Here is a 16,851-nt window from a genome sequence, read left to right as displayed (position 1 = left end):
GTCCAGTTCCTAACTCTTGATGGGCAACAGTTCTTAGGGTTCCTTAAATCAGAACTGGACTGGACAACCCTTCAAATAGAGGATCCCTTCAGATAAAGGGCAGTCCTCTGGAAGCCCTTCAAACAGAAGACTGCCCTCTGTAAAAGAGGATACATGGCCACCCTAGGTCTGTATTTTGTTTAGTTGCTCCTGCTTCCAGTGGGAGCAATCAGGCAACGTGTACAAGCACCCCGTTGAATTCACAATAGCCCAGAATGTGAGGAGGAGGAGGAGGAGGAGGAAGAAGAAGAGGAGAAGGAAGAGGAAGAAGCTATAGTGATGTCCAGACCAGGCCACACAGACACACTACACATGCTTTAGGTCCAGGCTGAAAGAAAGCCGTCTGAAAACTCCCAGCCCTGGCCATCTAAGGCCTGGCTCAGCGAACATGCTTCTCTCCATTGCCAGTGTTTGCTGGCAGCATGAGGGCAGAGTGCAGCCCTTTTCTCTGATGGTTGTGGAGAGGGGCAGGGAGTTACTCTAAGCCAACTACCTTTCTGCAAGCATTGGGTGGGTCTCGCCTTTCATGAAAAATCTTAGGAAAAAACTCATCTCCTACCACGACCTCCCTGGTTTGGCTCCAAGTGCACCCACAGGCTCAATACCCACTTTACTAATAAAAGGACTGGAGTGACAAATATTTTTAAAATTAGAAAACCTGATTATTTTTTGCAAATTGAACATATTTTATAAAGGCATTGCCATTTTCAGTTCCATAGGTAGTTTTAACTGTAAGTTTCCTATGACAGGTTTCACACACACACATGCACACACACACACACACGGGGAAGTGATTTTTTGGAAGACATGCTTTCTTACCCAAAATAAATTAAAGTGAGGCATTTGAAAATGAGTGTGGATATATTAACAATAACTGCAAACCTTTCATTCAAAAGGTTATGCTAAATTTTGCAGAAATCTAAAGCTGGCCAATGTGAGGAGGAAAATCATGTAGTTCAAAATTTTCATTTTTGGCAAGAATGGCTTGTAAACTATTTATTTGTCAATTGTAAAACCAGAAAGGGCCTTGTTCTTTGTGTGGGTCTCGTTCCAGTAACACAGTTTCTGTATGAACTGTCATGTACAACTCTGAGAACAATTTAATTTCTGTGCTTTCCTGTTCCTATACTGGGGGCGCAAAATAAATTCTAAGGGCCACTTTTGCATTTTTAGGACTACATTTTACTACAGAAAAACACTTCAAGGAATGAAAAAAATAATGATTACAAGTAAATGACTGTGAAGGATTATATATATCTATGTTTGCATAATGAAGCATTACTAGTTCCCTCAAAGCTCAGTTCAATCTCATGGAAATCAAATAAAGGAACAGAGTTCTGTAGCCCTTGTCCTCTTTGGGACAGCATCCAAACATCACCATTTTCTAAGGAAATGTGAACCTCATTTCTTTCTTTTTTTAAAAGCCATGAAGATGATGACAGCATAGATATTTGGAAATGTGAACATTTGACTTCACATTGGAATAGAATCTAATCTCTTTGTTTACTGCAGGGTTCATCTGTCCAACAAATGAACTCTTCAGAAGCAAAGAAGACAAAAAGAAGAAAGCCCTTCAAAGAAAACATGGACATTGCTCATTATCAACAGAATAATTTAACTGAGGTCAACCAGGTATGTGATTTTCCTCCATTATGTTGTGTTTTGTTTCTTGAAGAACAGTGTTCTTTCTCAACCGAGCAATGCCTCCTAAAAAAAAACCCTGACAACAGAGGTGAATTAGGTAATGTTTACATACTTAACATGGAAATTCACTCATCACCTCCTGTTGAACAGAATCAACTTTATGAACAATTAGGCCTCTCATTTAGCTATTGGCCCACCGTTGTAAAGTAGTTCCTTGCAGTGAATTTTTTTATGATCTCACTCTTGTTTTCCAGTGCGCATGAGGTAATCCTTGCCATCCATCAGCATTTTATACAAAATGCAAGTGATGAGTTTGAGTTTTGCATATCCTCAATCATCCAGGACAGAAAGAGATTCTATAAACATCAAATTGAGAGATGATGCTATCCATGATTAAAATACAGCTGAATATATAAAGCATTATGGGGTGCAATGGGACCTCAGGCTCAAGCATCCAAATAAATGTTTTCATATCTCAGTAACTCCAGAATGGCTGCTTGGGTTTGAACAATGAGTGAGGATGAATTTCCGTATTGGTGAGGGTATTTCAAAATGTGGGGCTTTGGCTTCTTGAATTGACAGTGTTGGTCCTTTAATAAACAGTGCTGGAATATTTCCTTTGTCCTTTAATCTAGGCCTAAAAACATTTGCATTTTAGATCTGTAGATGAGATTGAAAAGTTCCCAGATGAAGACAAGGCTGCTTTTGTCTGTAGCATATTACATACTTTTTATTGAAGACGTTCTTACTGCTTTTTTACTGTAGACAGGCACACTGAATGCTTGTCTGAGCCCCCTGCCCCCTTCCCTCTGCTCCAGAGGTATGTCACTTTTTTAAGCATCACTTTAGTAAACATAGCATTATGTTTGGTAGATTTTTATTCTGGGGAAAAATGTAGGAACATCACACCACAGGGGTGCCAGGGCCTCTTGCTGGTGCCACTCACATTAGAACCAGCAGCTGACACTGGCACACTGAGTTGTGGCATGATGTTGGGACTGGAGGCACTGCACACTATCCAAGGGATGCTAGGAGTAGAACATCAGGACATCGGATCCGGCCTGTCATTTTCTTATTTTCCATGATGGGATTCTCTTGGAACAGAGTCAGCTTTCATCTTCTTTCCTCTATTCTTTCCTTCCTAAGGATACATACAACTGTAAGATACAAATTCAGTGGCTGCTAGAAAAAGCATTTTCTCCCTGCATTCAATCAATATGTGAATTTTATGGAAGAATGCACACATACACCCTTGCACACCAGATAGATATAGATATAGATATGTATTTGGCTAACCACAGGTAATTTTCCCCTCCCCATTTATGAATATATAATAAATGAGCTTTCAAAGAACTGATAATTAGTGGAGGCAACTCAATTGTTAGTAATGCTCAGTAAATCAAAGGGGTTTGTGATCTGGGCTTCTTTGCAATCTCCTTTGGCATAGAAACAATAATAATCAAAGTTGGAGCCATTTTTGTTGTTCCCAAATAAGTTAGTAGCATCAGCATGATTTAAAAGGACAGCTTCTTTAAAATAATAATGAAAAAAGTCTTCTGCTCATTCCTTGGGTTTGTTTCCAGTAGCAACAGAAAGAATGCATGGGGGTGTCATAATAATCCTCCATTAAATCTGTAGTATTTAAATTTTAATGCTATAATTCAACAGCTGACAAAAGCCCATTGAATAGAACTAAGGAGAGGAAAAGAGCCTGTTCCATTTTCTCAGGGGGGATGCTATAGCAACACGGAATGAATCTGGGGTCAGGGAACAAGCTGTCTCCCAGCTTTGTTTGCACTTCCTGGCTAAAAGTAGAATCTGACGGTATAAATTTTACCAAAATAAATGGTTATTTTGAGTTGTTCGCTTTGTAAACTCTCTTGTCTTGAAAACAGGGAGAAACAGCCACAGAATGGACAGTTCAGCCAAGTGTTTTAGGTAGTGTCACCAAACAGATAGCTTTCCTTTTGTTTTTTTCCTTCCTAACTTTTCAGCAAAAGTTTGAATCTGTTATAAAGCATGCAATACCAATCAGAAATTCTCCTTAAGAACACAGAGCTTGATCCAGGTAAAGCCAAGCAAGTTGAGTTAAGCTTATGCTTAACTCTCCCACTCCAATCAGTGGACTGGAGAATGCTGGGAGTTGTAGGACTTTTTTTTGTCCAGACTTGCATAGGATCGCACCTTGAAGTGCTTAACTTGGGTGGATTCCTTCATTTTCTTTATTTTTTATATATTTTTTTTAATTTTTATTGAGAAATCACATCAATGTCCTTTTTAAAAAGATGTTTTAGGGCGCAATCCTAAGTAGATAGGCGATCGCCTACCCAAAGCAAGGCAGCAGAGGCACGGAGGGATCGTTTCTTCTACGCCTCTCCTGCCTTGCTTTTTTGCTAGACAGCCATTTTCGGTTGTCTAGCTGCGGGGGGGCCGGCTGGGTATGTGCAGCTCCGCTCTCCCCAACCTGGAATGCCCCCCAGCCCCTCCCCTTTTCAGTCGCTCCATGCTTGCCTTCCTAGCATGGAGGATGGGGCTTTTTCCGCACTGCCTCGGAGGCAGTGCGGACGAGGGGGGTGGTCAGTTTTCCAGGAACCGACCTCAGGGTGCAGGCTCCAAGGTCGGTTCCTGGAATAGACCATATCCTATGGCCCACTAGACAGTGTCTAGAGGGCCATAGGATTGCTCTCTTAGATATTCATGCTATTATATACACACACATACATAAAATGTGAAGATTTGAAAACATTTTACTCATTTTAGCCGGTTCTTCCTATCAGAAAAAACACAAAGTTCCAGTTTCCATTGTCTGTATTCTTTGGCTTTAATTTTTGTGAACCACCCAGAGAGCTTCAGGTATTGGGCAGTATAGAAATAAATAAATGCTTTGGATTTTCCAGCATCAGTCAGCTACACAGGCGGTGCCCTTTGGAAATACAGCTCTTCTGTGTTCCAGGTCCTGCATATATTGGTAGAAATACTCAAAGTCCACTTTACGATATATCAGAACTGTATTTGTTTGCCATCTCTTCTCTTCTTCACCTTTTTTTCTATAGGACAGAGCTGGACAGTTGAAATTGTTCTCCAAAGACAGATCGATCAGCTCTCTTGACTTTCTGTCCCTTTTGCTCAAAGGGCTTTTGCTTGAACTAAAACCACTTAGTGTTCAAAATGCCATACAGTCATTTCTTGTATAGGGATGTACAAAACCCCCTTACCTGGAGTCCATGGGGAGTCCGTAGGGGGGAGACGATCTATCCCTCCCCCCAGAATCCTCGCCAGTCGGCTCCGCTCCACAGCGAGTCTGCGGAGCTGCCCGCCGGCTCCGGCCACTGGCGGACTTCTGTCCGCTGTTGGTCTGCGGACGCAAATGGCGTCGGGCGTAGCAGATGCTCTTTGCGTCCCTGCTCTTTGCCGTGATAGGCTATGTAAATCTTTACGTAGCCTATCATGGCAAAGAGAAGGGACGCAAATGGCATTCGCTATGCCGGACGCCATTTTCTTCCGCAGACCAGCAGCGGACTGCAGCAGACGGACCAGACCCCACCAGTGGCAGGTAGGATCCGTTCTGGGGCAACTTTGCGGGGTGTCGGAGGTGGGGGTAGGGATGGCGGAGAATTCTGCCACAGACTCCAGTGAGGCTGGATTCTTTAGAATCCGGCCCCCTGGCATCCGTGGTGGAACGGCCTCCCTGCCCACCACCCTGTGGAATCCCCCCAGGACGGACCTACCTGGTGGTGGATGCAGTGGCAGTGGCGGCTCTGGTGGTGGCGGCTCCAGTGGCGGATGAAGTGGCGGATGAAGTGGCAGTGGCAGCTCCGGCTGCTGCGGCTGCAAATGGCGGCCGTCATAGCAGCTGCCATTTGCGTCCCTACGCTAGCCCGTGATAGGCTACGTATATATTTACGTAGCCTACCACAGCTAAAGCAGGGACGCAAATGGTGTCCCCTACGCCATTTGCGTTCCTGCTTTAGCCGTGATAGGCTACGTAAATATTTACGTAGCCTATCACAGGCTAGCGTAGGGACGCAAATGGCATCCCCTACGCAGGACGCCATTTGTGGCCGCAGCAGCCCAGCAACGGCTGGAGGCCCCGCTGCAGGTTGTCCCGGCCAGCGGCTCTGCAGACTGGCCACGGAGCAGAGCCAGCTGGGCAGGATTCTGGTGGGGAGGAACAGATCACCTCCCCCCTCATCGAGGATTCCGGGGGGAGGAACGGATCGCCTCCCCACACCTGAGGACCCCAGCGGAGCCAGGTAAGTTGAGTTTCGTACACCCCTAGGTGGATGGTCCGTTCCACCACAGACTCATTGGAGTCCATGGCAGAATTCTCTAACATCCCTACTTGTGGAATGATTTTCTCATTGGGAAACATGAAGTGTAGGCCTAGGAAACCTCCCCCCCCATCCCCCAATAATATATTATCGTCTTGACTTGCTCAGGATACTCAGCTAAGGGTGCAGTGCTATGGCACACTTGCTAAGGAGGAAGCCTCACTGAATACAGTGGGTTTTACTTCTGAGTAAACATGCAGAGGATTTCCTTGCACATTCTTCTGACAAAACAAGGAATGTGACATTTTATTCCTTGTGAATTTCTGGAGCAAACCGTCCAAAAGGAGAGCAATTTTTCATTGGGTAGTTGTCTGTGTGGCTAACAAAAATGGAATTTCGATTAATGTTAAAAGTACTGCAGTCTATAAACACTGCACATATCTTTATTGTGAAGCAGCTGTCACCACATGGCTTTATAGACTGCTTAACATTCTTTTATTTTCAGTTGTGAAAAATGGAGGGAGATGGGCTGTGGAAAGGCATTTTTCTCCCTCACATTGCTCTACTGATAAAATTAATCTTTTAAATCTGTTTATGAACAGTGCTGAAATGAAATTTCACTCAGAAAATATACACACACTTATTTTTGCTACCATTGCTTGCATGCAGTAATAATGACTATAACATTGCTTTTTTAAATGAGATCGTGCCCCCATTTGGCCTGGAATTCCACAACCACCCTTGAATGACACTGTCTGGAACTTACTCAATGGACCAGATGGTGAACTTTCAATTCCTGGCATTTGATGGTTTATCCACAGGTGATGGTCACATAACCTTAGTTTGAATTGAGGTATTGTTGAAGAGCAGCAGGCATTATTGTTGGGAAGCATGTTTTGCTTTTGTGGGTAGAAGCTAAGAAGCAGTAGAATCAAATTATGGAAGCATAGATTTAGGGCTAAATTAGATGTTGTATGCAATCATGTATATTTTTCCTCTGTTTAAAACACACACACCCGTAAACAGCTTCAGGAGGCTTTGAGTTACAGCAGAGTAATGGAACAGGTGAAAGGTAGGATGAGGTGTTTCTGCTTAAACATTTCCTCTTCAGATGCTTTTTCCATAGAGAAAAAGCAGCTTGGGTGGAGTAAGTGATTTTGAATGGGAAAATGTCTGGAGAGGAAAGAGTTACTCTTCCTCCTCCTCTTCTTCCACCACGACCCCCACCAGCACCCCCACCCCCACCATTTTTTTCATTTAAACTTCTTTTAAAATCGCATTTTTTTTCATTTAAATTCTACTAAGGTTGCTTTTGGTTTATTAAAAAAAATCAGAAGAAAGATACATGCAATTGTGTGCCGTGTCTACTTTGGATCTTATTTAGAACATATTTCCTGATAACCTAACTTTAAGAACTAGAGTAGAAAGGGGTTTGAAAATAAAATTGTATTTGTCATACTGTGAGCTAGAAAACTTGCAAAATTTACATTTGAAAATCTGTATGTATACATTCTTGTTTTATGGACATAGAGGGCATTTCTACATGAGGCTTTTATTGTGCGCTTGTGATTGGTCACTCATGTTTTTTTGCGGGTCCATTATATGATGTTGTCCCATGCTTTCTGGCCTTTATAGCAACATTATTCTTAATGGGGAAAATGCAGTAAGAGAGCTTATCATGCTTTGAGGTGCGATAAATTTCCGGTGAATTTCTGGAATCCTGCTACATTGCAGCTACACCACAGTGTCATGTAGTGGCTGTATAATGAAACATGTAGAACTTGCCCAGAAAGAAAACCCCTGGAAAACACCACATGTAAAGGAAGCAGTCTTAATCCTGTAAGGAGTCAGGAAACAGAAGCCCCAGTAAGGGTGCAGGATTTTAGCCTTGTGTGGAGAAGCCCATAATCTCAGGACCAAAGCACACATTACTTTCTTTTGTACTCAAGACAAGAGTAGATCCAAGGCCCCAATCTGGATCAAAGCCTAGTTTGTGGGGGCAGGGGGCTTTTAACTCTTCTCTCCTCTTTTTCCTGATCTGGATCAGGGGCCCAACACCTGCAATTTATATTGCCAAATAGTGACTGTTTAAAGCAAATGGATCACTATGTGGCAGTATATATTGCAGGTGTGGAGACTGATCCCACAGGGGTCAGGACCCCTGCACTAACTCTAAGGTAAAAAAGAAAAGATAGAGCTGGTAGTTTGGGGTCTGCTGCTGTGCTTCGGGTCTGAGTGCTTATGGCAAATTTTAAGTTTTTAAACCATTGCCCTTTAACACATGGTTGAATCTTTTGTGCTGTGCCAGGGACAAATCTACCACTGTGTGCACTTTATGCTGTGTTTGTGTACTTTATATTTTGCTGTGTGTACACATCTACCAGTGTGTACTTTATGAGAAAGCACACACTGTTGTGACCAACATGTTACAAGATTTCAGCCAGGCTCACTGAGAGACTGCAAGCCCCGCAGCACACGTACAGCTCCCCATACAAGGGAAGGCTTCTTCATTCACTTCAACACAGCCGGCAGCTCTTCACCCTATCAAGGCCAAGTCTAGGCTACAAGAACCCCTACGATCTGTAGGGATGTATGGATTTGGTAAAATTCATTCTGTCTGCATTTCGCAGATTCCCGGGTGCCTTTCATTCCACCATCCACTCATTGATGGAATTGGATTCTTGCCCATTTCCTGAATTTGTGCAAATTTGCATTTGATCAAATTCACACTTGTCATAATACACAATTCCCATCCCAAAGCACAAATTCTCCCAAAATGAGCAAATCCCCCCCAAAATACACATTTTCATGCTTTAACCTATGGGGGAAATACACATTTTGGGGTGGTTTTTTTATTTTATGTATTTGTCTACGACTAAATTTGTGTAAAATTCTGGAAACTAAAAAAGCTGGTCCACACGTCTGCAGAATCCATGCAACTTAGGAAACAGTCCACAAGTCCATGGAGCCCATGCAACTCAAGAAGAGCTGGTCCACTCCGGAATCTGTGGGTCAGATTCATAGAAATCTGAACTCATTTGATTCCATTGCAGATTTCTCCAAAATCCCTAATAATCTCTGTCTGTCTGTCTGCCTGTCTGCCTGTGTATTTATCGCTTTCATCTCTCTCTCTCTCTCTCTCTGTCTCCCCCCCTCCCCCCCCCTTGCCTATCTATCTATTACACCTTTAAACTACTCAATAACCCAAATTCTCAGGGCGGTATACAATACACTAAAAACATAAAATGTGAACAATAAATAAAAACAGCACTTAATAAACCCAAGTAAAAGCCAGTGTCTCTAACCTGCTAGCCATATGGATTTTGAGGCTTTGATGAGGGTCAAATTCATGATGTTATTCTGCCCACCTGCATTCTGAAATAATACAGCACAAAAGGGGCTGTATTACATGAGAATTATGAAAGTGTATCTTGGCATCTAATGGATCATATGTAAATGCCTGCATTGAAAAATGATCGTGTTTAAGACGATGCCAGGTGAAAGCTCTGTTTGTGGAATTTGATCTGTCATGGGTGATTCACAGTTCAAGTCGTCACTTGATGGGTGATGAATATGCCTGTGTGAGCTCCTCTGTAGATGTTTCCATTAAAAAATATTAGACAACATTCATGGGCAACATGTTCTATTACTCAGCTGTTAGTATCTGCATAAATACTAATTATACAAGCAACTTGCAGAGCCTCCAGTTATTGTTGATATAAAAAGTCATCTATGGAACCAAACTGCCTCCATAAAGAAAGGATTATAAATGCATGTAGGTAGCGTTGTAAATCCCAGAGCTTTTCTACAACAGGCTATTAATCAGCTCTTAACCTGCTGCATCTACTTTTGATTTCATGTCAGAATTGAGATCCAAGCACTATATGAGGTGTGTTTCCTTTCCTGCTTTTTCTCAACATAACCTCTAAGTGGCACTGTGGTATAGTGGAATAGCACAAATACACAAGAAGAAACCGTGCTTTCTCTTGCTTTCACAATCAAATGACGCATTTTCCCTGTGCTTAAAAAAAAAAAAAAGTGCCAAAATGTTGGTTAAACACAGAAGTGAAACTAGAGGGTCACATCGTCTAAAGAACCTGTAAACAACCATGAGCAGGGAATGATGAGTGCATAATAAATGCCTTGTGTAGAAAAGCCCCCAGAACCTTTGAAATTTGGGCCCAGCTCTAAATGGGGGGTACCTCCACCGCTATTTTGGCCCTCCCTTCCATCTGCCCCTCTTCCCAATCAACAACAGTAACAATCCCTTACCTTCGAGATGGGGGAGTGAGCAACCATTGATGAGCTGGGCTTTGTGAAGCCCTTGCTGGCTTCCCTTTAAATTAAGTGCAATTATGTGTTATTTCCTGTGAAGGAGCATCATGTCTATAGCTTCTTCTGCCTACATAGAAGACCATAAATCATACAGTTTAGTACGAAATGACACAACTGCTGACTGAGAAGCATACATGGGAACATCATGTCCAGTTAAGGAAAGGGAAGCAAGGTCCTGGATATAGTCTGGCTACAGGAGTTCATGCTCTGGTAATATCCTGATTAGATTGCTGTGATGTGTTGTGCATGGGGCTGCCCTTGGAGATGACTCAGAAGCTTCAGCTCGTGCAGAATACAATGGCCAGGGTTGTAACTGGTACCGCCAGCAGGACTCATATCACACCAATTCTAAAAGACTGCACTGGCTATCTATTCACTTCCAGGTCCAATTCAAGGTACTGATACTTACCTTTAAGACCTCAAATTGCTTGGGGCCCAAACATCTGAAGCCGCTCTCTGTATCAGCCTGCCCATGCTTCAGATCTTGTCCAAGTACCCATGGCACATTATGTAACAAGATGGGAGACAGCTTTCTCTGTTGTGGTGACCCAATTATGGAACAACCTCCCCACATGGAGGAGTGGCTGGTGCCAACATGCTATTCTTCTCAGCACCGGGTCTAAACCTATTTGTTTCCCATGGCATTTTAAATTGGTTTATAAAGCTGGGTGGTATAATACGTATTTTATGTATCTATTTTATGCATCTCCTGCCATTTTTGTTGTTGTCGTTTGTTATGGTTTTATTATGATTTTTTAAAATTACATTTTGCAAACTGCCCTGATTCAATGAGATTAAAAGGAATATGCTATTGTGCTCATGTGCTCGTGGGAGCCATGGTTTGCACAATGGGGCTTTTGCAGTTCTAAAAATATCCCCAAATGAGCGGAAGTGCTAATGTCCAGAATGGGGCAGGTCAGCAGGGCTCACGGACGGAAACATGCTGACCCGTCCCGATCTGGAAACGAATGTTTCCACTCATGTCTGGAGTTATTTTTAGAAGTGCAAAAGCCCTGTTGTGCAGATGGTGGGTCCCACGAGCACAACGGAACCAGCAGAGGTGGAGCAGTCCCATGGGATGATGCCCTGAGGGAGGGATACAGTTTCGATAAGGAAAAAAATGAACTAACTTCTGGATATGCTGTATACTCAGCAGTGTCATCTCCTGCCTAAGAGCATTGGGGGGACTTCGCAAAGGCAAGCGTTGAATGGGAGCAGGGGCAGCGGGGGTGCCTGAAAAAGGGAGGAACTGGTAGGGGAGAGGGCACACATTTCAGCCATTTGTTCATTGCTGTTTTTTCAAGGATTTCCCAGGAAACTTCACACAAGAAAATGATTTTGTGGCAACTGAGGGGATCTCAGTTTTTCTGCAGCCCAGCCCTAGGAACATGGGAAGCTGCCTTCTCCTAACTCAGACCATTGGTCCATCTCGCCCAGTATTGTTGGTCTTGATTGGCAATGACTCTCCCTCCATGGTTTCAGAAAAGATTTCTTTCATACCCCTACCAGGAGATGCTGGGGATCAAACCTGGGATCTTCTGCATGCAAAAGCATGTGCCCCTGATAGAAGGAACAGGAGTGTATAAAATCAGCATCTGTGATTGCCTGGCACCAGGAAGCCCCTAGATAGGCAAGGTCGCACATAAGCTGTAGGAGCCTGGCCTGCTGCTGCTGCCTTTGCTTGGTCAACACAAGAGTGCCCTCTGCTTGCTGAACAACAGGCACCAGATTCTAGCTCAAGTCATGGATCGCAGGGACCAATAGCTGGAGAAATACCCTCATAATCTAGATTTGGCTGCAGCAAGCTATTCCTGGCCTGGCCCTGCCAGGTGAATTGAAATGAGAGGTTATTGCCTCATGAGCTGGAAGGCATTACTTTCCATTTACAGTATGTCACAAACTGTATCGATCAAATACATTTAGATTTTTTTTAAAAAACCAGCTGCATCTTGACCTGCTGCTAAATGTAGCAGAAGCTCTAAATCAATAGTCTGTTCTGGGGTGGTCAAGCCAATCTTCCCCAACTCTGGAAATACTTTAAAAAAATGTTTTCAGCGGGATGTTACCTCAAGCCACCAATGAACTGGGAGCATTCCAACAAAGAAGGGATACTGATTTATTGTAAAGTGTTAATGGTAGATATCTGAAGACCTTTACGAAGGAACAACACATGAGGCTCTGTGGTAAATGTGGACTTATATGCCAGAACTGTAAACTTGGTGATGAATGTCTGTGAGATGTTTTCCTAGAACTCCATAATATTTTGCTCCAGCTCCATGCTCGTCAGTGTCTTTTCCACTTACTTTTACTGCTGTCTGCCAGCTCAATGCAATGAAAATCTCAATTTTGTCCCACACCCAACTCATTTGTCCCAGCTTGCAATGCTGGGATTTGGGGTTTGTCTCACTGGCCACCCACTCTCATTCCAGTTCAGCTGCATTCGGTTTACGTCCTTTTATGTTGAGAAAGTTAGCGTGGCAAAGTCTGACTGAGCAAGCTAAGCTAAGCTGCCAACAATCCACAAACGTCTGTTTCTGTGATGGTGAAGCAGGAAGCCAAGGCCTGACAATATTTTCTTTACGTTGGCCCAACCAAGTATTTGATTTAATCAGTGTTCTCGTGCCCTGTCCAAATTTAGCGAGTTTCTCCTTTTATAGAGACATATGGAGCAGTCGCTCTTTAAATTGTAACAGAGACAAGAATGTTAGCTCCAAGTCAGATGCTTGAAGTCTAAGGTTTCTTTCTCTCTTTCAACTTCTTCTTTTTTTCAGATGCAAAAAAAGATGAGCCACTCACAAGAGCTGCACTCTGCACCCCAGTCTAATTTCAAGTCTGATTCTGAAGGTGGGCTAAAAGAGGTTTAGATATTTTTAGCCACAGAATATGCAAACCACAGAAAGTATGTAAACGACATGGGCATATTTGCCTGTCCTTTTCAAAGGAATTCTCTTCACTGCCGTAGAAACAAATATATTGCCCACAGAAAACTGGCAGCCAGTATCACAAGCAGAAGCCCCTGGAATGTTCTTGACTGCTTTGCATGCTAAAATGTACAGCTTTATAAATAGTGTTGAATATTTCCAGGGCTAAAAAAAATTGAATGTTGCACTTTCTTAAAAGGCATATGTGCAATGCATGCCCCCACCCCCCACCCTGAACATGCTAACCAGCCACTCATAGTTGCCAGTGCCAGTCACTGCTTTAAAAATGTAACTGCCTAACAAAAGCTTTTTTCCATAACAGGAATTGCTGGGCTGGTGCTAGCTTTTCAGAACTTGCTTTTAACACTCGGCCTGTAATATTGGCGATCTCTTGCTTTTAAATGCCATCCTGAAAAAGCAAAATAAAAGTTTCCATATAAAAGTGCGAAAAAGCATATAAATCACCTAGCATACGTGTCTGTGTTAGGGGCAGGCAACCTGGTAACCTCTGGATGTTTTGGACTACAGCTCCCATCAGCCCCCACTAGCATAGCCAATGGTCAGGGTTTATGAAAATTATAGCCCAAAACATATGGAGCGCACTGGGTTGCCTATCTCTAGTCTGTGTATAAACATATACAGACATCGTTTGAGAAAGCATTCCAACAAGTGCTGACATCCTCTATGACTGACTTCTGTTACAGGAATATAAAAACATGTCCACTCCTGCTGCTTACCCTGTGGTATGTCGCAGGAGCAGCTGGTGAAGTCGACACCACATCCCAAGTGGTATCCCTGATTGGTTGCACTTTTCGGTTGGGTACCGGGAAGATTTCGTGCGATGTCTGGACAAACTTCACACAAGGAACATCGCATCTAGCAAGTTGCATATATAGGTGCTTATTCACAAGTTAACTTTATCACAGGTGGCTGTTCAAGCAGCATAGGAACATAGGAAGCTGCCTTAAACAGTGGCAGAACATTGATTGGTCCAACGAGCCCGGTATTGTCAACATTGACTGGCAGCAGCTCCCTAGGGTTTTGGGTAGGTGTTTTGCTTGTCCTACCTGGATCTACTGGGGATTTAACCCAGGACTTCTTCATGCAAAGCATGTGCACTACCGCTGAACTATGTCTCCCAGCTATCTGTAGCATCCCCAGCAGCGCATCTGCTGAGTCCAATGCATTAAGTTCCCAAGTTGTTATCTCTGTTTCCCCCACTAAAATCTCCATTTCATATCCCTTCTAAAGACCACTTCCTATACTGAATGTGTGTATTTTTAGGTGATGGAGATTTTTCCACAAGTTGAACTTTAAATGTGTGCCTATTTCTACAGGAGATGTGCCACTGCTGAGCACCATGTATATTCATCGTATGCATGGATCTTTTTTGGAAAAAAAGACACATGCATAATTCCTCTTCATGTTAAAATCTTTAGACATGGGAATGAATTATGTGAGCATTCCCATGATGTCATATGGGAAACAGCCATAAGTGTGTTGATTTATAGTGGCACTACATCAACATAACAAAACTTATTACCATATTCTGGCTGCCAAAATTAACTAGGCACAGAATCTTATTGTCATTATAGTTGGAATCAGTGTTCTTTCCCACCCTGTCCTTTTTGACTCCCAATTATCCTTTGAGTTCAGCTACTCAGGGTTCCACTTGAAAGACTTCTGCTATTGGCAGATGCAGGGGCCGCCATGGCTGGATTAGACATTATGCAAAAGAGCAGAGCTCAGCCATACTGGGTACCCTGCCCCAGTGCAAGCAATGCCTACCATTTAGATAGTACTTGTAATTTGATAGTGCATTACTGCCTATCCTTTCAGGAATCCTTGGAGGAAGAATGATATTCTTCTGGTTGTGCAAATGGAGAGCTGAAGCTGACAGACAATGACTGATGCAGCTGCAGAGCTACACCATGAGGGCCTGTTCACACAGCTGTTTCAGATCCTAAGCTCCCATTGTTTTCACCCAGCTCACGCTGACAGCCACACTTTCAGCCAGAATCAATGAGCTGCTGGTGTACATGCCTAAGCAGGAATACTAAATTCATGCATAAGCGTGTACACAGACAGCTCAGTGTGGCTGAAAATGTGGCTGCTGGGGATGGAAGAACTAAGAAGTCAGTCCTCCTTGGATTTGGTTCATTTAGGCAAATGGTACCCACGGCATGAACTGCGGCAACACTGTGACTATGGAGAAGCCTTAGATGGCATGCGCTGTTTGCATGAAGGTGGGCAGAGTCACCATCGAAATGTGGCCAGTGCCACTCCAGCCCTATGCAGAGTGAGTGAGCTTAGCAGAGCAGGACCTGAGGTCCACATGACTCTTGCAGCCCATGGGCTGAGTTCATTTTCAGAGAAACACTTGGGGGCTGTGTTCAAGTGGTGGGGGGGAGCAAAGGCAAAAGGGGCAGAGCCAAAATACCCCAAATGTCCAGCACATTTTAGTGTAAAGCCCTTACTACAAGTGACTAAGCCTTAGGAGAGGCATTTGAGAATGGGGGAAAATGAACAAAAGCTAGGAAACTACCAATCGCTTAGCAGTTGGGGAAAGGCGGGTGGGGCCAGGGAAAGGTGGTCTTGCCATCTGGCAAGCCCCGGAGTGTGATACAGAGAAGCCTTCAAGCAAAGTTGTGCAGCTGTCACAGCTGGATGCATTGTGCCTGCCCTGTCTGAGTGAAGCCACTCCTGCTGACACCCCTAAGCATGGCCCTGCCAGGATGCACTTCTATAGCTCTGTGAGGGAGGGGTCTCCCACTCCATTTTCCTGCAGGGAGGCTGCCTCACAGCAAGGGGGAGGGGGCAGTCACATAACTCTGTCCCTCAGAGCAGTGGAGGCTGATGGCTCTAATGTCAGTGGGCTGGTGGATCCGCTCTGGGTTTCAGGCAGAACTGGGTAGAACCCTAAAGGAGCTATCCAAAGTGCTGAACCTATTGTGGGGATAGGGTTCAGCACGTTGGATAGCTACTTTAGAATTCTGACTGAAACCCGGGGCAGATTCACTGCCCCACTGACATCGGAGCCACCCGCCTCCACTGCCTCAGAGTACTTCTTTGTGGCTTCAAACTATATCAACTTCAAATAGGGATGGGGGAGAATTTCTCCCCGAAACTTCGGGGGGCCGAGTGCCAACGTATTCGGCCCCCCGAAGTAGTTTCGGGGAGAAATTCTCCGCACCCCCCCTGCACCCCCCCCCGGGATGGGACTTACCTTTCCCGAATGTCCATCCCGGCGGCGGGTCCCGGCGGCGGTTCGGCAGGTCTTCGACAGGGGCAGAGGCGGCAGCCAGTCTTTCGACCGGCTGCCACCGCCGCCATCCCAATAAAAGTAAAAAAAAAAAAAAACGCCCCCGTGATAGGCTACATGACGATTAACGTAGCCTATCATGGCTGACTTTGCAGATCTAGCCGTGATAGGCTACGTTAATCGTCACGTAGCCTATCACGGGGGCGTTTTTTTTTTAACTTTTTATTTCACGGCCGGGCGAGGCGAGGCGCCTCCTCCCCGGCCTGAATTTCGGCCAGGCAAGGCGGGAAGCCTCCCCCCCGGCCTGAATTTCGGCCGGGCGAGGAGGGAAGCCTCCCCCCCCCAGCCTGAACTTCGGGGGGAGCAGCGAAGAGCCTCC

General features: G+C 44.3%; 1 protein-coding gene across 1 annotated transcript in view; it reads left to right on the top strand.

Moving 5' to 3' along the window:
• The window catches only part of LOC146359540 (uncharacterized), a 180,118-nt gene that overhangs the window by 47,969 nt on the left and 115,298 nt on the right, over nucleotides 1-16,851 (top strand). Inside the window, exons 8-10 of the mRNA XM_084816571.1 lie at nucleotides 1,552-1,671; nucleotides 13,061-13,133; nucleotides 15,376-15,509. Of these exons, the coding sequence (XP_084672697.1) occupies nucleotides 1,552-1,671; nucleotides 13,061-13,133; nucleotides 15,376-15,509 (327 nt within the window). The remainder of the gene's footprint in view (nucleotides 1-1,551; nucleotides 1,672-13,060; nucleotides 13,134-15,375; nucleotides 15,510-16,851) is intronic.

This window comes from Heloderma suspectum, chromosome 1, assembly GCF_057233095.1.
Source record: "Heloderma suspectum isolate Gila_16-S chromosome 1, 16-S_ref, whole genome shotgun sequence".
Taxonomy (NCBI): domain Eukaryota; kingdom Metazoa; phylum Chordata; class Lepidosauria; order Squamata; family Helodermatidae; genus Heloderma; species Heloderma suspectum.
This window is presented reverse-complemented; position numbering and strand designations above follow the sequence as displayed.